The sequence below is a fragment of the Sceloporus occidentalis genome, unplaced genomic scaffold (genome assembly GCF_023333645.1).
Source record: "Sceloporus occidentalis isolate IW3139 unplaced genomic scaffold, rSceOcc1.0.p SCAF_1, whole genome shotgun sequence".
NCBI lineage: Eukaryota > Metazoa > Chordata > Lepidosauria > Squamata > Phrynosomatidae > Sceloporus > Sceloporus occidentalis.
In genome coordinates this window covers 142,274,505-142,290,943 of record NW_028316981.1, presented here as the reverse complement: position 1 = coordinate 142,290,943, position 16,439 = coordinate 142,274,505, and the positions used below count along the sequence as shown (strand labels likewise).

Genomic DNA, 16,439 nt, shown 5'->3' with positions numbered 1-16,439 from the left:
TCCTAGATTTAGCTGTGCTTCCTAAATTTCAGTCTTTTTCATAATGCTGCAGTGGTGCTGGTGCTAATTCAGTGGTTTTGAGGGACTGCAGTCTCTGAAACTCCATATTGGTAGCCTTGCTAGGTTATTTCCCTGTCTGTTGCTTGAATTTCTGCAGGCTTCTCTTACCAGTCTTCTCTCTGTACAGATGGCTTTCCTACCTCTTGCTGTTCATCCTCAACCTGGTGATCTGCCTTATTGCCTGTCTGGGCCTAGCTAAGCACTCCAAATGTCTGCTTATTATGTAAGTAAACATTGCATGGGGATAGAGGGGAAAGATGATCAATACACATGCACTCATGTGCTGCCAGACAATCTCCAGAGGCTAATAGGGTGCCACTCCACAACCCAAAACATGAGGTGGCAAAGTCCTGTGCCTGGGAACTTGCTTTATTCCTGTTTTGCTACACCAGAGGATAAGATTCTTATCAAGAAACCCTTGCAATTGTTGTGGTCAGTATGGTACTGGTAGGACATTTTCTCTTTCCTAAGAAGACTCAGAACATGCAGAGGCCCAGGAAGTGAGGCTCATCTCAACATTGATGTGGCCAGATTGTTTCCCCTTGATGAAAAGCCCTTAATTAATGGGATCTTGGTCAAGGGTGAAAAGGGCACTAGGAAGTTTCCCAGATTCATGTTATGGAGCACTCCCCAGACTCCCTTTTATCTGTGGCATGGGATGGTGGGCAGTTTCCCTCCTCCTCTTAGCCTTATTAGCCAAGAGAGACTACCTAATAAAACTAAATGGAGAACGATAGATTAAGATAAGAGAGTTGGAATTATTGTTTGCCAAGGAGGACTGCTTGCTTTTTTGTCACAAGATTTTGTGTGCACAAATGTTATGTTGTGTCAGCTGTTCCGTCATCATATTTTCCAGTGTAGGGGTGCTCTGAACCAAGAATATGCCAAGAAGGTATGATCTTGAAGATATGATCTTGGTAGGGCCCAGCTTATTTTGTATGTCCTGATAAGCATATGCAACCCATTTAATTGTGCTTGGAACCAGGCAGCAGAGTTCAGTTCTGATTTCATCTGTGGACTCACTGTGAATGTTTCCCAGTGGTAACCCTTCTCCTCTCTGTCTTACCTCTTTGCATCTATGAAATGGGTGTAACAGCAACCTGCTTTGTAGGGTTGTTAAAAGGAGGGAAGCAAGGGGCAGTAAGTACTGTAAAACTGCCTTTGAAGCCTATTGGCGTGCTTTGTACCTGTGGTGCTGGGGTTCTGTGTTCCCAGTCTCATTGCCTTCACTTCTGTCCTCCTATTGTTTGGTTTTGTCTACAGGATCCTGTGCTGTGGGCTTTTCACACTCATTCTCAGCTGGGCTTCTTTTGCAGTGGATGTTTCAGCAGCAGTGGTAAGCACAATGTTTGAGCCACTTGCTTTCTCTCTCTCCCTTATGGTGAAGCTGAGGTATCATTAATTGCATAAACTCTAGCTTTGAGGGTAAGCAATGTAGCGTCCACCAGAATTTATGCTTCCCTGGTAGTGGCTTTTTTGGTTGGGGTTATGGCGTTTCTAGTCCAGAACATCTGGAGAGCAGAGGTTGCCCCTCCCCTGCTACTGCTGCTCTTGCTACTTGGTGATAGTTGATGTGCATCTTTTGTGCTCCCTTTCTGACTAATCCTGTATATCCCACTAGCAATGGAGACCATTCTGACCTCTTCAAAAATGCAGGTACAAACATTGTGTTGATTTGGGGATGCTGCAAAGACAGAGGAAAGATTTTGGTTCCCTTGCTATCCCTGCTGCAGTTGGTGTATTGAGGAATCTTCATACTCTGATTTTCTTATTCTTTTATTGCTGATGTTCTTCTCAGGCATTTGCCTGAATATGAATGCTAGGGTGGGTTTAGGAGATAGTGCTGTACAGGGCAGCCTCACCTCCACATCCCTGACCTTAGTGAGATGGGAAGTGGTTTTTCACTCTTCATTTTTACACTAGGATGATCCCTGTGGCTTGGGATCCTTAGAAAGAATGGCTTCTGATCAATGCTAAGTATTCTACTCACCTTCAAATGAACAAGAGTAGAGCAGTAGTTCAGATCCCTTTGCTCAACAGATAAGAGTTGGGGGACTGAGGCAGGAAGAAAAGGTGGGCACAGGGAGAGGGGACAAGGGACACGCACCCATCCCTCTGTTTTCTGGATGGGAACTGAGTAATATATAGGCCTCATACAGCTATCAAGCACCCCTCTCCAGGCCCCAGAGACCTCTCAGAGCACCCTCCATTGCTGAAAAAAAAGTTTCTTTCCTTCCAGCCTAAAAATTGACAGTTGCGCCCCCCCCCCCAGAAGAATGCAAAAGAGTGTAATTGTTCATTTTAATACATTCCATAGCTTCTGTTAACTTGCCATTTTGAAGAAACGGGCAGTGCAGGCTGTTAAGATCCAGGGGAAACCCTCCACTGTTGCCCATCCCTGCTCTACACTGAGTAGGAAGTTGGACTCAGTGACCTGTGGGCCCCTTCCAGCTCTAGGATTCTATCCACTTACAACCCTCATGTGTTCAGATAGATGCCTGATCAGCGCTTAGCATATTCTGAGGTTCCTTCTACCACCATGATTATGAGTCCAAAAGGCCCACTTATAAAAGATGTGAAAAGTAATTCTGAGTTTCCTTTGTGGGGTTGTCTTTACTGCTCAGCCCCAGACAGCAATTTTGGCATAAGGAGACACCATGTTGCCTATCCCTGTCAGCCCTGTAGGATGTGCCAGCCCACTTCAACAAGTTTTAGTCATAAGCAGCCCTAGCACACAACTGCAGTTAGAACTGGGGACTGGGCAGAGGCCACCGCTAACAGTCCCCCCCCCCCCCCCCCCCCGCTGTTTACAAACTAGTCTGTTCAATTTTTCTTTTTAGCTGGATGATTCAAAGAGATAGAGTTGAATGGGAAGTATTTCACTGTTTGTTTAGCCTCCTTATTGCCCTGCGTTCAATTCCTACTGCAAATGGATGATTTTTGTAGCTTTTACGTAAGGTGTTAAAAGTGCCTTTTGTACACACTCACCCATGTAAAAATGGTTAATTGAGGACAGAAAATGGAAGAATATTATTTAAATTAATTTAACCTTTTATATTAAGCCTTCTGAACATAAAATTGAATGCATGGTCTATCAGTGTAGATTTCACATTCACGTGACAAATGCCCCCCCCCCCTGCCAACCTGGGTGACAACCATGCAGGGCCCAATGTTTAAGCTTTACTTAGGTTAGTGACCTCCTCAGTACATCTGGGAATTGCAATGGCTCCCTTTAAAAAAAATTTCATTCTCATAGGGTACCAGTGACTTCTGTGTGGCCCCTGATAAGTTCATTGTGAACATGACAAAAGATGACCTCAGTACAGGTAAGGAAACTGGTGTTCATGTTAGTTGAGATGTCATACAGGCATGTCTTGCCTGTACTGACAATTAGCTGATGAGACCTAAAACTGATTGAAGTTTATAGGGCTCAGCCCTAGCCCTGCACTAATGGGCTTCACACTTCCCTGGGGAATCTGCAGTGCAGCCTTCCCGAATCTGATGCCCTGTAGATGTTTGGGTGTTCAAGTCCCTTCAATTCTTTCATACATAGCAAATGGTCAGAGATATTGGGAGTGGTAGTCCCAAACATCTGGAGAACATTAGGTTTGGGGGAAATGTCACAGTATACAGTGGGCCCTCTCCTTATGCGGGGGATCCATTACAGATCCCCCTGCGTAAGAGAAAATCCGCCTATGCTCGAGCCCCATAGAAAATAATGGGGAGCGTGCATGTGGCAGTGCGGTGTGTGTGTGTTGCAGGCACACATATCATTATTGTTCTCCCAAGCGGCTTCTGCGTAAGCTGGAAGCCGCGTAAAATGCATCGGTGCATGGCGCGGGACACTGTATATAGCTCAAGCAGTAAGCTATTAACTTGGATTGGGGGTGAGCATGTATATCCTTGTACTGAGCGTCCAAGGTCTTTGCTTTGCTTGTATCACATTTGAATTTGGATTAAAGAATATTCAGCTTAGTTAAGAAGGATGTTTTGTTAGCCCTCCTCCCCAGTTAATCCCTGCCCCTTGTTGTCATAGCAAGCTCTCACATTCTCTCTCTCTCTCTCTCTCTCTCTCTCTCTCTCACACACACACACGTGTTCTTTCTCTCTATCCATAGTTGATAACTATGGAAGTGAAGAGCACTTCTCAAAGCTGCGAGTAGCTTCTCAAATACTTACAGGTGCAGATGCTGTTAATTGCTGTATATAGTGGACATGAAATGAGAATACAGAGTTCACATCATGCTCAGTTGTGCATTAATAAGATTTGTGCTGTTGCTTGGGTGTAGCATAAATCTATGAGAGCATCCTTTCTACCAAAGCATAATACCTCAATCTCGTCATTAAGGATTGGGTAGTCTGGACCAAACTCTCACGAAGAAAAACAAGTTATTTGCAAGTAATAAATTATACAAATTGGACAGTTTTGCATATGCTCAAAGCTACACTGAGCTTTGACAACAGATACAAGCAGAGGTTTTGTTTCTGCGTTTTGTCAAGCTTCAAACATTCTGGTTGCAAGAATGAGAGTAATAAGTAAGAAGAGATGCAATGATGTACTATTACATAATAGGACAAGATACAGGACATGTTTTACCCCTAGCTGTTGGAAGCTTCACTGAAAATTCAGTTCTGTTAGTGTTAGTTCAACATTCTTTGTTTTTGTGTCTATTCTAGTCATTTCTGACTTACAGTGACCTTAAGGGGAACCTATCACAAGGTTTTCTTGGCAAGATTAGTTTAGAGGGGATTTGCCTTTGCCTTCCTCTGAGATGAGAAAATGTGACTTGCCAGTGGATTCCCATGGCTGAGCAGGTATTCAAACCCTTGTCTCCAGAGTCGGAGACCAACACTCAAACCACTACAACACACTGGTTTTGTGTCTCTTAATCTATGGACTTGGACAACACTCTCCAGTACCTTTCTTTTTAAAAGCAGTTATTACACATTGCAAGGAGGCAATTGTAGGAAAGAATCAGTGGATGAAGGATGGGTTAAGGGACACTGTGGAGGGGAATTAACCCTTTCAATTGCCACCTAACCTCTGCAGCCAGTATAAACATTGACATTAAGGGGCAAGCATATTGATAAGAACAATGTGTGCTTTTCACCATCTGTGAAAATTAAAATTCTTGTGAAGCCAATTTTTACTCCAAATTCTTGGCGACATGCCTAATGGAAAATGCATATTAGGCTTGCTTCCCCTCTCTTTCTGGACTTGACAGCAGCTTGATGTAACTCTTAGACCTTTCTTCCAGCATTTCCTCTTCCACAACCTGGTCAAAGTCAGCTCTGCAAAGGGAACACTTTGGTATTTGCCACCTCACCCACGGAAATGTGGTATTCAAATGTGACGAAAGCCATTTTGGATTAAGATTTTTTTAAAGTGATGTTGCATCAGTGCATGTAGATGCCAAACACCTTGACTCTCTTCCTTGTGTGCTTTGCTTTGTAGAGATTGTGCAGTACTACCTGTATTGCACCCAAAGTCTCACCAATCCCTTCCAGCAGGTGAGTATTTGGCCAAGTCGGTGCAAACTAAGAATGAGAGCTCTCAACTGATGTCTCCAGTCCACCTGTATTGGGATAAGGGAGCTCATAACTTCATGCTAGGAACTTGCTATTGGATTATATGCCCTATACAGACAGGCCAAAATAAAGCTGCTTCGGGTCACTTTGGAGGTATGCTGTTTAAATGTTGCATGCGTCCTAAGAGTCCGGAAGCTGCGCCAAAGCTGTGCTTCAGTCCTTAGGACTAGATCGTGGCTTTGGTGCGGCTTCAGGACTCTTAGGGCGCATGCAACATTTAAACAGCATACCTCCAAAGTGACCCGAAGCAGCTTTATTTTGGCATGTCTGTATGGGGCCAAAGTTTCTGTTTCCAAGTTTCGAAACATCACCCCTAACAAGTTAATGTCAGATCAGTAAAGAAATATTAATCCATCAATTAATTTAGTTGATTAATGACCTAATTGTTAAATTTAAAACTATTTTGAAGTACTAAAAATACTTGCCAAACTACAAGTAACACGAATCATTAATTGCTAGAGAAAAACTGAGTATCATTAACATTTAACAGTTAAAATAATGATTTTATTTTATACTGTTGAAAATATGTAATGAATGTTCAGCAGTTAGTCTGGTTTTTTTAGAAGATTGTGACGAGGGGAGTTTGTGAGCGTTATCCATCTTTGGTAAAGTCACTGTAGGAAAAAAAAACTATTTGTCTGACAGTACTGATTGTTTGTATGTTGTTGTTCTTATCCTTCCCTTTTCCCGGTTTGGACTCAGGATGGCTTACAACAGTTAAAAAAAACACGGCTAAAAATTCGTAACATACGAAATTTAAAAATACGATTAAACTATCAAAAAATTCAGCCTGTTTGTAACAAAAATAACTGAAAGGAAAACAGCACTGTCGCCGGGCCCCTGGTCCCTTCTGGAGGAGGAGGAGGTGGTCCCATGGGCTCCATAAGTTAACGGCACACACAGTCACTGCTGCAAGTAACTTTAATAATATAACAACAAAGAAACAGCAAACCGCTGGCCGGTTCTTTTCACCAAGCCTTGCAAACTCGAAACTGAAAGTCCTCCAAACAAACTCAGAGTCCGGGGTAAACGCACGTGGTCTGGAGCTCCTCGGGCTCGACGTCTTCACCGGTGGCTTTGTGCTCTGGGCGAGGGCTAGCAGGGGCTCTCCTTCCTACAGGCCAACACCTCCCTCGGATATCCCACACCAACTGGGGACCGGGATGTAACACTGGTCGGGCCTGATAGGGCTCCGGGTCATTCCCAGTAGGATGGGTAGGCCACCACCTTTCCGGCGGGAGACGTCCCTCAGACCGCCTTCCCGGTCCAAACCTCGGGCCTCGAAAGTACAGCCGGTTGATTTCAGCCGCTAAAGCCTCACTCACCCTCGCCTCTATTTCTCCCTCGTATCCTGTGTCCTCCGGCCGCCACACCAGTCCCGACGCTCCTCCTTCCTCCTCCCCCTCTGCCCTTGCTACCTCCCCTTTTCTATCCTGGGTCTCTGCCCCTCCCTCCGCTCCTGCCCTCGGCGCAGCTGTTTCCTCGCTGACCGGTGCCTCCTCCTGGTTCAAGGCTCCCTCTGGGTCCTCCAGAGCGTCTTCGTTCAGGGCGGGACCCCAACCCGACTGTTCCCCCTCCTCCACCCTCTGACAAGCACATAGAAAACCCAAGACATCATGCAAGCCCTTTCCCCTTGAGTAATCAGTGTTCCAAAACAAAGAAGTCTTTTCCTGCCTATTAAAAGATAGCAAGGAGCATGCCAGTCTAACCTCTCTGGAAAGGGGAGTTCTAGAGCCTGGGAAGAGCCACCAAAAAGGTCTTCTTCTGTGTTCCCACCAGATGTATTCATGAAAGTGATAGGACAGAGAGAAGGGTCTTCCCAGAAGACCTCAAAACATGAGCAAGTTTATATGAGAGAATATAGTCCTTAAATAGGTTTTATCATGAAATCCAAATCCATGTTCCCTTATGGAATCTATATTTTTGGCTTCCTAAAACTCAGGAGTTCCTAACATTCTTCCCTTTTCTGTGGAAAAGATTAACTGTTTAGGAAAATCTATAAAAGGATCCTAAGAAAAAAGCCCTTAAATGTAACAGCTTTTGGGAGAGGGAAGGGGTACCTTATGTTCTGAGTATGTTGCATAAGCCAAGGAGTGAGTGAAGGGCTGACTCCCAAGACTTGGAAAAAGCTGGTGTCGACCTGCTTTCTTTGAAGGTAGTGAAGTTCACTTTGAATTCATATTCTTGGCTCTGTAAGTAAAATTTGGCTAATGCACTGGGTGCACTCTTTTTTTTTTCTTTTCAGGCCCTGACTATTTATCAGCGCTCTCTTACAACCATGCAAAACCAGATTAAGGGCCTCATGCAGTTTGCTGTGCCTCTTTTTCCTACTGCCAAAGTGAGTAAATAGAAAAAAATAGTAATTCCATGCCATATGTTGAGAGCCACTGTCCTATAGAATGGGGCCCTGACCAACATTTTCATGTTATGTATGTTTGTGTTCATTTTTTCTGGAAGAAGCAGAGGAAAAACGGAAGTGAAAGGGCAAAGGTACTATGACCATAGAATAGGAGAGGCTGCGGCAGAAGTTGGAATCGAAAACAGAGAGGAAAAATAGCTTTAAAGGATTGAGAGTGTATTCAGCAAGTAACCTGATTATGACTCAACATATATTGAAAAATCCTGAACTGTATCTATACATTCATTGACTGTGTTTAGAAATTCTGTGGTCAGCTAAGCTGTTTACTTCTTGCTTTTGCCAGAAGGTAGATCCTAGTTAAAAATTATCCCATATGGAATTAGCAATTATATGAATAGAGCTCCAGCCCATGTCTAATAGGGCATCAGTTGAAGAGTGTCCACTACATAACCAGGGCTTCTGCCTGAATTGTGCAACTTTACATACATGAAGGTGAAGCTGTATGCATAGAGTAGGCTTCACTCTGCAGATGTTTTCCTCGCAATAGTTGTACAGTGTGACTGACCCTGCTTTCTCCTTCATGAATTTGTTAAGCATGTTATGGAATAACTCCCGAACAGAGCTATACCAGCCTTACTCAACTGGATGCGTACCAGACATCCTGGACTACAAATCACACAGTCTCCAGACAGTATTCTAAGTGGCTTTGCTGGCTAGAGATTGTGGGAATTATAGCCAAATGTTCATGAAGGTGTCTAGTTGTGGGAAGCTGGACTACAGAGGTGTGAGTAGCAAACAGCAGCAGAAGTAATAAAAAAACATAAGCTCTTTTGTATGATTTTGCCAAACTGTACAGGGCTGAGGCCCATAGTTTTGTCTCCATTTAACAATTGTATTTAGGAGGGTGTTCCTCTCCTGCTAGGCCATCCTACTGAATATGGTAGGCATATTCCTTTTCAACTGTGAATATGTCATTTCCATCATTGCCTTTCCCCCCTTTGCAGAATGAACTGCTTGGCATACAGCAGCTATTGAACTACTCTGAGACCAGTCTCCACCAGCTGACTGCCATGTTGGACTGCAGAGGCCTGCATAAGGTGAGCAGCAGCGTAAGGTACAATCTGCTTTGGCAAATGGATTGCCAGGGCCTCTTGGCACCATTAGAACCAAAACACTCCCCTGTTCTTCTTTCATCCTCTCCAACTGAAGGATTACCTGGATGCCTTGATCGGGATCTGTTACGATGGCGTGGAAGGCTTGCTCTACCTCATTCTCTTCTCTCTCTTGGCTGCTGTGTCCTTCACCACCATCATTTGTGCCATGCCACGTGCCTGGAACCATTTAGCCAGCAGGTAAATAGAAGAGTCTTCTAAAAACACACCAGTGACCAAATTACCCTTGTTAATTATGGAGGAGGTAATTTTTTTAAAAATGAGGTTAACCTCATTGAAACATAAACATTTGTTTAAACATAAACAAAAATGTGTGTTTGGAATTTTTCTGGTTAAACATTTGGAGCCTTCAGTGCTTGTTGTCCCAGTCCTGGAGCATTGTAACCATAATCCTGACCTGATGTCTCTGTCCTTTTTCATCACATTAGAGCTTTACAATTTGAGGCTTCTTGCAAAAGAGCCTGCAGAAGTGCCCCACATACCACCCACTGGGGATCGCTCCAGGTTGCCTAAAATTGTCTAGCTAGCATGACATTGGAATTACGTATCTAGAAATGGTTCTGCATGGCATCCTGGAACTCATTTTTGGAGCATATGTCTGTTATTGAGCAACAGCCTCAGGTATCTGTAGACCCCTTGCTCTTGTCTTTCATTTGCTAGGGAAGTGAATTAACAGTAACGGGGGATGAAACAGGCAGACACATGAGCAACTTTGGGAAAAGGAAGTAACAAAAGAGGGTTCTGATGGCCTTACACAATCCTATTCGTGCCAGTCTTTGTGCATTCCTGCTGCCTGCAACACTGATTTCTGGTACTCTTTAGAATTCGCAACATCCTTGTCCTACTTCCAGTATTAAAATAGTGCTGGAAGAAGCACTGTGAGATTCTGATACATTTTTGTATGCTTCTGTTTAATTCACAGGCAGCTCTTACGGTTGGGCTTCCATGGGGATACCAGGTTACCTTGCTACAGAACCAGACAGAAAGTTGGTTCTAACAGTATTGCTTATTGTCTGTTCACAGTTGATTTTTCTGTATGTGGAATTGAACCCTAAAACTCAAGAGTTCAAAAAGTTACATTTTGGACTCCAACCCCCATAACCTTTCACTGGCTGTGTTGGCTGTAGGATTCTGAGAGCTGTGGTCCAAAACCTAATTTTTCCAGTATCTGAAATGCAAAACATTGCCACTTTCTCCAAACAAGTGGTGGCACACTGTTATCTCCTTGTCTTGTTGGTGTATCCAAGCAAAGCAAGTTTTCCCATGGCTTTTAGGTATCACCTGCACTACAAAACCATATGCTTAGGACAACAGGGGTTTGGTCTTGGACTCGAACTGAAGTTTACTGGATTCTTTTCCCTTTCCTCCAGGGATCGAGATTATGATGACATAGATGAAGAGGACCCTTTCAATCCCCAGGCCAGACGTATTGCTTCCCACAACCCCACCCGTGGGCAGCTACGTAGTTTCTGCAGCTACAGTAGCAGCCTGGGCAGTCAGACAAGTCTCCAGCCTCCAGCACAGACCATTTCCAATGCCCCAGTGTCTGAATACATGTGAGTAGAAGATGCCTGAGATACCAGTAGAAAAGCACCTAAGAACAAGTCCAGACTTGTGGGATTCCCAAGGTCACTAAAAAGAAAATTATTTGAGTAGCTTGGATGCACAAGTCTAGCTCCTTAGCTCTCCATGCTCCAGTATCACCTGCCTTTTCTGAGATTCATGCAGACATTTACATTTGCTTCCATTGCGCCACCCCTCTGTTGAAAACCACTAAGCCTCTCCATCCCATCCTCTGCAATGGCTGGCAAACCCCACCAGCCTGCTTTTGACTTGATATCTTGAATTGATGTTCCAGCCACCCAGTTGACGAGCCTGCTCTAGATCATCAGTAGCTCTTAAAACGCTGAAAGTTGTTTTCTCAGTTGAAACAAAAGGAAAAGAAAACCCTGCAAATCTCACAAGATATGAAAGTAGGGGTGAGACACTTGGAGGGTTTTCTAAATGGTGGCCGGGGGTGGGGGGGATGCTATGGTCTTTGAAATTAGTTGTTTGCCAGAGTAAATGTAAACAGATAAAGTATAGTACTATTTTGTGGACCAGATGTTGTTGGAAGATATGCTGCAAGCATTTGACTTAACACAGAGCCTTTTGTTTTCTAAACTGGGTTAACATCTAAGTTTTCTTGCTCTCTTAGCAAAAAGCCTTTGTCCATTTACATAGACTTCGCAATTTGTTATGTAGGGAATGAGAAACATGTGGGTTCTCTGTTTTATCAAATCTGTCAGGTTGCTATTTGATGAGAGGCTTGCTAATTTAGCCCCTCCTTGCTACTTCCCAACTGTTTAATTTAACTCATTGCCAGTGGAGTCAAAGGGGATTGATCAATGAAGTACAGTATAGGTATACCTCAGTTAACAAAGCAGATGTGTTCCTGGGTAGTAGAAGTAGTTACTACTTCTTTAACAGAAATGTTGGTACCAGAGGAAGAAAGAACATGGAAAGGAATGGATTCCTACATCACCAAAAAAGTAGAGTACCTTGAACATGTTTTAGCAGACCTTTTGTTCAGAACTAAAGATATCTACAGTACATGTGAAATGAAACAACCAGGTCAGATAAGCCTTGCATGAATAAGCAAGACACTGTGAGCCTTCTAAAGACCAAGGCTTCTTTCACAATGCATCCTTGGATGATTTTCCCTACTTTGCTTACAATTTCTATTTTGATGGCCAAAGTTACAGATCTACTCCCTTTTAATGTGTTTGGAGTAGCTGGTGAGACAAGCTTATCTGTTCTCCCCTTTTTTCTGTTTTGCTGTCACACATGCACAGTAAGGGATTCTGGATGTAGCTGGTGTTCACTTTGCCTCTTGTAGGCCAACACATTCTGCTCCAGTAGCACCAGCTAGAGTAGAATCCCATTCTTTCTTGGCTCAAAGTTTATTGCATTGCTTACTGCAGACATGCTGCCGTCAAAAGTCTGTGTTTCTTCTACCTTCTTTCAACATCTTCACAGTGCTGCTGCTGCTGAAAAAGCTTCCAGCTAGAGAGGGTTCAAGTAGGAAGAAAAGGCACATCAGGCATAAAAACACTTTGTAAAATTAAGCTTCTTTCTCAGAGGCTTTGTTACTTGAGGTATACCTGTAAAGGAAGGAGAGAAAGGGGTTTAGGTCCACACTACACAATTACAACATGGCTGGGCAACCTGGTACCTTCCAGGTGTGTGGGGCTACAAGCCCCCAGCCAGTATGACCAGTGATGGGGTTCACAGGAATTATAGTCCAAATATCTGGAGGGAACTGAGTTATCTTTCTGTTAACTGCCATGGGCCTTTGCATGTGTCTCTGAGGTCACCATGGTGTGGTAGAGTTTCTCTGTTCCCCAGAAAACAGTATCCGGGTGGGGTGGGGGGGGGGACTAAAGGAGCGCTGAACTAGGGGAACTCCTAATTCAGCAGTGGCCCAGTTGCCTAGAGTCATTTGACAATGGAACCAGTGGCCTAGAGAGGTGGAGAGGCCTCCTTCACTGGACATCTTCAAAAAGAGGCTAGAAAGCTACCTGCTGGGGATGCTTTAGCTGGAGATCCAGCACTGAGCAGTGGCTTGGACCCAGTGGTCCATGGGGACCCTTCCAGCTCTATGATTCTATGCTTCCTTTTTCATTAAACATTACAAAAGAGCAGGCAGAGTCTGGTAGCACCTGTGTGTTCTCAGTAAAAAGTAGCTTAGGGGGCTCAACAGACTGCCCAAAAACAGAGGACTGGAGGTTCCTGTTTTAATTCCCTCCAGCGTAAAAAGAACCTGCGAAAAGCAGGTTCTTTCTAAGGCATCTGGCACATGTCACAGTGCGCCATTGGTGCGCCGTAGACGTAAGCAATGCACAGCAACGTTTGTACGCTGCATGTTGCTTACGTCAGGATGGCGGCCTCCTATGGACAGGAGGTTGCCATTAGGCCACCACTGTGACGTGCTAGGGTTCCAGAGCATGCACACCCCGGAACCCTAGTATCAGCAGTGGCACGTCATTTTTGGCCCGTCTCTCTCGGGCCTTAGGTCTCAGTAGCTTGCTGATTATTCATAGTCCACAGGGTCATATGCTGATAACCTTCATTACATGGATCTACCACTGGGTTGCCATAACTGGAGTGGTGGGAATACTATGTAGAAGGGATGTGTGAAAGATTCTAGAAGAATATTTGTGTTACCTAGCTCAAAGAGTATACTGTATGTTCTTTGCATTTGTCATCATATTTTAGTATTGTGACAAGTACCTTTTTTAACAGACAGCACTTGTATTTAATATATTTGTATGCATTTATAAGTAATGCATAATGCCATATGACCAAAGAAAACCCACCACCACCACCATCTGGCTTCCCTTTCCAGCACGTTTAACTGCTGCATGGTCACTGTACTTAAAAGCACCTCATCTGAGGAGCAAATAAATAAACTCAAGCATTTTTGCCCAGTCCTCTAGTTCAAGAGGGAATTGCTGCAGAACTACCAAAACAAACTTCCTTGACCATCTTTGCCTCCCTCAAGGTTGGGAAGGAGGCTGGCACTTGTCTGCTGTTTGCCAGATGGCAGCAGCATAATTGCTATGATGAATGTAGGGAGCAAAATGGTGGGATCCTGTTGTTTAGAAAAATCATTACAAATCCAGTTGAAACATTATTTACTGTAATCATTCAAATATTCTTTTCATTTTAAGTTGCAACATAATACTGAACTGTGTTCCAGTTTTGAGACTCTTGGGTCCAATTTTTTCTTGTTGCATGTATGCAGAGAGAAAGAGGGAGAAAATACAAGATTCACTTTTCCTGCATGATCCCCCCCCCCCCCAAAAAAAAAAAATGACTCAAGAAAGACCCCTTAGTATGCTGTTCTGGATCTGGGATAAGTGGAAGCACTGTTTCAGACATACTCCAGTAAGTTCTGGCTTGGAACAGTGCCACCTAAAACTATTTGAACACATGCAAGAAGATCTTGAATTATGGAGAATTTTTTGAGATATGTGATTCCCTTGCGAACATTCAAGGATGGTGCATATCCATGAAAGGACCATACCACATGCCTAGCCACATATGGTAGTATTGACTGCATGCTGCCTAATGAGCTATCATGCTTTCACTTACTTTAAAGAGTGGTTAGATTTTCTAGAGTTTAGCACGTGATCATGATCTCTCCACTTCGCCATTCACCTTCCCCTTTGAGAAGCTTGGTAAGATAACATTTAAAAATTGTAAGCCAAAGACAGACAGAATGCTGACTTCAGACATCAGTCCATTTGGTTCATTACTGGCTGACTGACAGAAGATCACCAGAAATGTCCCACTTCTTATTTCCACCACCCTCCTCATGAACACATGCATTCCCCTTTACCTCATCTCCTTACTCCACCACTCTTTTTAGCCTGTCTTTCACTAGCAGTGCTCGGCAAGGGAAAGGATGCCCAAAGAATATGGAGGAATTGTTGCTATTATGCATTACAGTTCTTGGCTGCCTTTTTTAGGAAAAAAAAAAGACTCGGGGTATCTTACAATTAAATGTCCATTTGTTTTTCAATTAGAACCACACTGCCCCTCAAGAACAAATGATGGGGATAATCAGTTGATTGTGATTTCAAGGCTGATATTTTAAAATAAGCTAGTCACACCCCCATTAGATGCCTAAGAAGCCATAAATGGAGAATGTTCGAGAAACATCTTAACTTGGTGCAAAAAAGGAGATAATGTTGAAGTCAGGAAGGCCTCACTGATGAGAAGAGCATTCTACAGGTGTGGGAGAAATACCAAAGAATGGTCTCTCCTTTGTCACCACCTTCTGAATCTTGAAGGAAGGCCTCAGATGTTGATTTCAGGGTGTAGGCAGGTTCATAATGTATTCCATCAAGTATGGAGATCCCATACTGTAGAAGATTTTATAGCTTAAAACCAGCACTTTCAATTGGGCCTCAAAATGTACCAGCTGCCAGTGCAGTTGGGCCAGGATAAGAATTGGTTTTGGTGTCAATGCTTATCCCTCAGTGAGGTACACAGACAAAGGTATGAGCTTGAGGGTGTTCACGGCCAGGATCCATAGTTTTCTGTGGGTTTTTCGGGCTGTGTGGCCACATTCTGGTAGAATTTATTCCTGACATCTTCAAAGGGCTGGCCTCTGAAGATGCCAGCCACAGTTGCAGGCAAAACATCAGGAATAAATTCTTCCAGAACATGGTGACACAGCCTGAAAAACTCACAGAAAACAAATAAATAATAATAAATAAAAAAATTATTTCTATCCTGCTTTTTGCCAAGCAATCAAAGCAGCGTACAGCAAGTTAAAATACAACTATATATACACAGTGCCCCCCCTTAAAACAAGATTAAACAGTATAAGATTAAAATCAACTAATCCAAACAAACAAACAAAAAAATCATCATAGGCAGAGTCACTAGATGGGAAGTCTTGTCTGTTGCTGAGTATTTTATTCCGGGAAGGCCTGCTGGAAGAGATCCGTCTTAATGGCTTTTTTAAAGCTCTCTAGATTGTTAATGTGACGGATCTCGTCCGGCAGGCCATTCCATAAATTGGGAGCGGTTGCAGAAAATGTCCTCTGGGAGGTCGCCATCAGCCTGGTCTTTAAGGGTTGCAGTAAATGCCTCCCAGAGGACCTGAGGGTATGGGGCGGATTGTATGGAAGCAGGCAGTCCCTTAGATAGGTTGGGCCCAAGGTCAGAGCTACTGAAAATGGGCTAACTAGAGAGAGAAAGCAATGTGTATGTGAGTGTGCACTTATTCTCTCCCCCCCCAACCTCCTGCTTCATCATACCACTGTAGGAGAAGGCAGGGAGCTTATACAGCAGTTGGATTGTAGCTGACATTCTGCCATTGCTATGTTATACTAGATATATTTTTTTCCAACTGAATATATTTAATTATAAAGGGAGACTAGATTTGGCCTTAGTACTTCTTTTCCAGCAGCCACCTCATCAGATTTATCACCTCCCCTTTTCCTTCTTTCCTTTCCTCAACCCCTTCCCTGACTATATCTGTGTAGAAATGTGACAGGGATATTTCTTAGCCAAAGGCTCACAGCAGAGTTAATTTTCATAAGACTGTCCTCCTGATCTTACTCCTCTCTACCTGCAGGAACCAAGCTGTGCTCTTTGGTGGGAATCCACGCTATGAGAACGTCCCACTGATTGGAAGAGGATCGCCTCCCCCCACGGTACGGTGGGCGTCAGAGGCTAAATCATTTTTATAACAAGCCCTTTGT

At 43.7% G+C, this 16,439-nt stretch overlaps 1 protein-coding gene across 5 annotated transcripts in view; it reads left to right on the top strand.

Moving 5' to 3' along the window:
• Nucleotides 1–16,439, top strand: part of LOC149322344 (protein tweety homolog 2-like) — a 98,298-nt gene that overhangs the window by 61,739 nt on the left and 20,120 nt on the right. For 3 of the 5 annotated variants that reach the window (XM_089540058.1, XM_089540097.1, XM_089540078.1), the window contains 9 exons: nt 188–283; nt 1,324–1,396; nt 3,317–3,386; nt 5,516–5,571; nt 7,895–7,987; nt 9,013–9,105; nt 9,218–9,360; nt 10,551–10,736; nt 16,313–16,391. In XM_089540058.1, coding sequence (XP_089396184.1) covers nt 188–283; nt 1,324–1,396; nt 3,317–3,386; nt 5,516–5,571; nt 7,895–7,987; nt 9,013–9,105; nt 9,218–9,360; nt 10,551–10,736; nt 16,313–16,391 — 889 coding nt within the window. The remainder of the gene's footprint in view (nt 1–187; nt 284–1,323; nt 1,397–3,316; nt 3,387–5,515; nt 5,572–7,894; nt 7,988–9,012; nt 9,106–9,217; nt 9,361–10,550; nt 10,737–16,312; nt 16,392–16,439) is intronic. The other 2 variants (XM_089540068.1, XM_089540088.1) reach the window with 2 other exon arrangements.